Source organism: Adiantum capillus-veneris, chromosome 26 (assembly GCF_014529385.1).
Source record: "Adiantum capillus-veneris isolate H3 chromosome 26, ASM1452938v2, whole genome shotgun sequence".
NCBI classification, from domain to species: domain Eukaryota; kingdom Viridiplantae; phylum Streptophyta; class Polypodiopsida; order Polypodiales; family Pteridaceae; genus Adiantum; species Adiantum capillus-veneris.
In genome coordinates this window covers 9,521,062-9,527,061 of record NC_140956.1, presented here as the reverse complement: position 1 = coordinate 9,527,061, position 6,000 = coordinate 9,521,062, and the positions used below count along the sequence as shown (strand labels likewise).

Sequence of the window (6,000 nt, the reverse complement as noted above, 5' to 3'; positions counted from 1 at the left end):
TAATTGCACAACAATACACACACACACACACACACACACAAAAGAGAGAGAGAGAGAGAGAGAGAGAGAGAGAGAGAGAGAGAGAGAGAGAGAGAGAGAGGCAAAGCTTACCCATAGCAAAAGGGGAGAAGGTAGATCTCCTTCTTGCCGCAAATAGCTCCAAATGAGTTCATGGCCTAATTGGGTTTTCTTTTGCCATTGTAGATCATCGATATTATAGTCAGTATCGCAGTCGATATTCTCAACTCGCATATCAATCCAAATATCAACGATCTGGGGAAGTCCAAAAAGCGTGCATCAATAGGCTTAAGAGCTATTAGTAGTGATAGACAATGAAGAGGCACAAGCTACTAAGCTCTGGTTTGAGCTACCAAATGAGACACGAAGATGGCATATAGAGGCCTTGCCAAGTTTCCTCAAAGCAACCAATCAGTTATTGCCCAATGACGGTGCTCAAAGGCCATACTCCCATAATGGATGGGAAAGTGAATAGCCAAAAGCATGGCATGCAAGCATGGGACCAAAAGAGACCATAGCTTGACAAAAGTGTGAGCTTGAATGAGGCAAGCCCCCATTGAGGGTTCCCAAAGTGATAACATTAAGAGCACATTTTAAAGGTGAGAAAAGCCCTCACATGCCAAAATAGAGGCATTATATGGACTTGTAGGAGTGACTGTAGCACCCACATGACCATCAAGAGTGGAGCTAACATTGCTCTCCACACACTCCACATTAAGTGGACTTGAAAAATGATCAACCCAAGCCCAAGCTGAGGTATTGAAGGTACCAAAAATAGGTAAGAAATTTGAACAAAAAGAACAGGTAAAATGATTGTATGCATAACGTTATTTTGTTGAAATTTTCATTGTAATGTCACTGAAAAAACATGTTATATTTAATCTAGTAAGTCTACTAAAGATTTTGCTACTTATTTTGTATGGAACTCTTCTCTCCTTGAGGGGAGAAACTGAAGACAAGTTCGAAGAGAGCAGAAGTATTCTTTGACATCAAATTGAAGCATTAGCATGCGCTAATATCAAGAAGCATAAAGAAGGAACAGTTCACCTCAAGACAAGATCAGTTACAACTATCAAGCTTCTAACAAAGACTGCACACTATTATTTAAATGCACATATTAAGGCTTATGGTAAAAACACATTGGATGTAGCAGTACAATTTGAAAAGCATAATAAACAAACATATATAACATACGTGCACTAAGCAAGAGATTCTCACTTATCCTCATCAGATGTTCGTATTGAGGGGGAGTGTGGGAATTAATACTCATCCGCATACGAACGCACGTCTTAGAGACACCACTAGTTGATCTTGTATAAACAATTATAATGAATCAAATATATATAAATGTAATGTCGTTTCTGCAAGTTTGCATGAACGTGTTTTTTGTGTTTGAAGTCCATGGCGACCTCACGGCCAATATTGTCACTGACTCTCTCTCTCTCTCTCTCTCTCTCTCTCTCTCTCTCTCTCTCTCTCTCTCGTTAAATTCCACACCCTCTAGAGGCTCTTTCAGGTACGTGTGCACTTGCCCAATTTTCCTCTCCAATATCATCAACCATTTACCGAGACTATACCTCAGCAAGAGTTCCGCCCCAGATGGCAATTGATACGCCCACCCCAATGGAGGCGCAGGTCGCAGACAACAAAAGATCATTGAAGGTGTTTCGACATGCAACCTTTGCCAGGACTCGATTTAATTATGGGCCATCTTCACGTTTCACATGATTCATGAACTTCAATTTCGAGGTTGTCTTGAATAGATATTACGTTGCCTCAGCACAAAACACTTTGCGGTAAGATACAATATAATATGTTGGTCATCATGATCAGCGTTGTCTGGTTAAAATGGCTCATTAGCAATTAAGCGTATATAATTCATAGCTGAGATCAGGATTCAGCAGATGAGGAAATTAATGGCTTCTTCCAGGAAAATTATGATATTGGCATGCAGAGGCGGAGGTTTTCACTGCCAGCATCTCAAAAAGGTCCACCTCAACTGGCGACATTGCAGGTTGATGTAAATTATGAGATAGGGTCCCACATGACGTCATTGACATGTCGACCTGTCCTCCTGCAGCTAGTGCCGCTGCGCCCTGCCTCATCCCCCCAGTTATATGACTAATATTTGCATGGGTGGATATTGGGGCCGTATGCAGATCATGATCACCTAGTACAGTATTAATTTGCTTGCTTATTGGTACAGATGAAGCTGCACGCTCTGAAGGCCGGACGTTGGCGTAGGCACTCATATCTACAACGTACTGCGCCAGAGGGAAGCTCCGTTGGACATTTTGGGTCACCTGATCAGTGGCCGTGGTACTAGCACTAGCACTGGAATCAGACGTATTGACTGGCGCAGCAGTGGGCTCCATGCATATACTCTCTTCCAAGGAAGCCAATATCCAATTTGTAAGATTCTGATCAGCAGCTGATTCTGAGTCATGATCACTGCCTGCCACAATATCCTGAATGAGCCCACAAAGACTTAGTCCCACATTGCTGCTGCTTTTTGGGAATGAGCCAAGATTGTGCATGGGGTCATGAGTACCTGCATCCGTACATGATGGTTTGAGGTCCCAATGGGGGACCGGAGGGCAAGAGTAGTGAGAGTGGGCGCGCAACGCATCGACATGATCAGCTGCAAAAATTTGCTGTGAAATGTTAGAAGGTGAAAGTGGTGGTGACCCAATCATGGTGACAGTAGCACAGCTTGCTGCTGCTGCACCGGCACTGGTACTACTCTTGTTCGTACTGACCGACGCAGCATTGGACATACAATTGATGTCCCAGTTAATTGGGTTATGTCCTGCCAAATGACTAGTACTACCCTGAATTGAGATACGTTCTGCTGAATCTGAATGAATAGTATTGCCCTCCTGTATTAATTCATGGCAACTTAATATACTTGAATGATTGGAATTCCACATCGAAGAAATTACTGAGCAACGCTGCCGCTGCTTTTGTTGGCTAAAGTCTCCGATGAGCAGCTGCTGAGCAGCTTGCCTGTAAAGGAGGCTGCTTTGAGCGCTCAGAATTCTCTGCTTGGCACTTATAAGATCTAGCTCATCATTATCGTCATCATGTGCAGGATGAGTATCGCTTGAGTCATGCTGATCAGGACTAGCGCACCTCCTCAATCCTAAACCATCATAAAAACTGGTAGCAGATCTAATCTTAATATTACTTATATTATCGGCTCCCTTGAGAAGATTATTAGTATCTGCCTTGCGCTGGACAACATTATGATCGACCGACGACGATGAAACATATTGAATCCTGCTCTGCATACACGACGCCGAAGCAGGGCTAGTAACAGTACTATCACTTATAATATTGTTATGCATTGTTTTGTTGCGCTTTTGCGCCTCTGTCTGCATGATGTACTCTCTTAAAATGCTGGTCCTGTGCTGCTGCATATTATTGGCGCCTTGGATATCGACATGATGATCAGATGCTATTACCGTAGCTGTGCAGCTGTGATCCCTAGTAAACGACGACGATGTCGGGGCCTTGCGACGCGTATCTTTGCGCCTTTTGGTTGCGTTCCAGACGTTCTTGATGTTGTTTTCAGTTCGCCCAGGTATTTGCTTGGCAATGGCTGCCCATTTGCTTCCTAGCCGTCGATGTAAGCTTACCAACAGCTCTTCCTCCTCCAGTGTCCACCCATCGCGCTGCAGTTCGCAATCGTTTCTCTCTCTCTCTCTCTCTCTCTCTCTCTCTCTCTCTCTCTCTCAAGGCAGATAATGACATCTTATTCGCAGCACAGAAGGAGACCCAACAACAAAAATGTAGTCCAGGGAGAATGGGCAGAGGAATTCTATAAAGGTCCGTGAACAAGGGTTGTTTTTTTCGGAAAAAGTAGAAGATACGAAGTTAGTTTTGGACAAGCTTCAACCTATTTGAAACAAACTAATACAAATGATAAGCTAATCGATAATGCGCACAGTGAGATAAAACAGTGAGATAAAAACAGAGTGAGCTAACTAAGGCTCAAATGTAGGAGGTGATTTGAGGAGAAAATGGTGGACCTAAATTAGGTGAGGACTAGTGAGCTGGAGTGCACTCCCACTTACAATTTTCACATCCCTCCTTAAGTGGGAGAACACGACAACAAAAGAAAACTAAGATGTGTGATGAGAGAGATCCCTCCTGGAGATTAAGTTCAAGAGAGAAGACCACAACTTGGCTTGATCAGTAGGCTTGGTGAGACAATTAGCCCAATCCCAATTATCTGATGTAGGAGTGTAGATGAGAGAAATAAAACCATGCTCCACCAATTCCTTCAAAGCATGATAGGCAATGCAAATGTGCCACAACGTCTTTGAGTTGAGCTGAGGAGCAGAAGCCAAGACAATAACTGATTGGTTGTCACAATAGAGGGAAATAGAGCTCCGATCCATAGGGACGGGAAGCATCATCTCGTAGATGAGCTGAGATAGCCAAAGGACTTCGCGAGAATCAAGGGAGGTTGCAACATACTCCACATCTGTAGAAGGATGCGTGCTGGTGAGTTGGCGCTTGGAAGTCCATGTGATAGCTCCACCGGCGATAGTGAGGACATATCCCAATGTAGAGTGTTGAAGAGGATCTTGAGCAGCCTAGTCGGTCTCCACATAACCTGTAAAAGCAAGAGGACCATCTTGGCCATGGAAAGTTAAGGTATAATGCATAGTGTGCTTGAGGTAGTGGAAGCAATGGAGGGCGGCTTGGCGATGGATGCGGCGAGGGGGCTGACGAGGGAGCTGAAATGCACGGGAGAGAATGTGCCCGGCATAGCAAACATCGAGGCGAGCGCAAGTAATGAGATAATGAAGCTGGCCAAGAATCTTATTTTATTTGAAATCTTGAAGAGCAGTAGCATCAACTTTAGGGTATGGGTGAAGTCGGGGAGCAAGCTTCGCATGGAGGGCAAGTGGTGTGGGCTAGCCACTAGCAGCTTGCAAACCGAATTGCACAAGAATTTGCATAATGTAGTGTGATTGGGAAAGCTTTATAAAGCGACCATGAGGATCGCAAAGGACATTGATGCCAAGACAGAAGTCCATTGGACCCTTGTCACTGGTAGGAAAGTTGGAGACAAGCATATCATGTACTATGTCAATGATGGCTAGATGAGATGCAACCACAGGGATATCATCCACAAAGAGACCAAAGATAGCAAAGCCAAACGGATGGTGAAGCATATATATATATATAGACATTGGGATCAGCAAAAAGGAGATTCCAACCATTATTGGAGATACCATTGACAAGCTTTGATTGAGACCACAGATGGGGTGATGCAAGAGACATTCATAATTGGGGTGATGGGGATCAATGTATGTAAATCTCCTTTTCTAGCCGACCATGTAGGAAAGTAGTGATAATATCAAAGTGATGCAGTGGGAGATAAAAAATAGCAGCAATGGCGAAAAGGAGGCAAAAAGATGACATACCAAGAACACGAGAGTAAGTATCATTGTAGCCGACACCTAGACACTAGGTGAAACCTCGAGCAATGAGTCGTGCTTTGTAGCGCTCAACATAACCATCAAGACGGAGCTTGCACTCCAGGAGCCACATGCAGCCGATGATATTATGATGAGGTGGCCGCCGGACCAATGTCCAAGTGTGACAATGATGAAGGGCATCGAGCTCAACATGTATTGCTTTAATCCAAGCGGGGGCTTCATCGGAGTTGAGAGAAGCTATAATGGAGGGGCCGACGTTGTCTTCAAGAGTTGCGGGAATATCTTGGGAGACGCCTTCTTGGAAGAGGGTGGTGTGGAAGCAGATGGCTTGGTAGATGTATAGGCGAACTCGAGGATGGATAGGCGAATCTTCACTCGAGCTAGGAGGAGAGTACCCGGAGATTGGGCAATTGATTGATTAAGTTGCAGGGAGAGAAGCAGCAGAGTAAGAGGTTTGAGGCTCAACTACAAGGAGGGTGCGGCGAGTGAAGTTGTTGGGAGTAAGAGCAGCTGGAGGTGGATGGGAGAG

The 6,000-nt window shown here is 44.5% G+C and overlaps 1 protein-coding gene across 1 annotated transcript in view; it reads right to left on the bottom strand.

The window, feature by feature from the left end:
* Window positions 1–1,648: 1,648 nt before the first annotated feature.
* LOC147422979 (uncharacterized) overlaps window positions 1,649–6,000 on the bottom strand; it is a 54,887-nt gene continuing 50,535 nt past the window's right edge. The window contains exon 3 of the mRNA XM_086501433.1: window positions 1,649–3,692. Coding sequence (XP_086357559.1) covers window positions 1,932–3,692 — 1,761 coding nt within the window. The 3' untranslated portion in view covers window positions 1,649–1,931. The remainder of the gene's footprint in view (window positions 3,693–6,000) is intronic.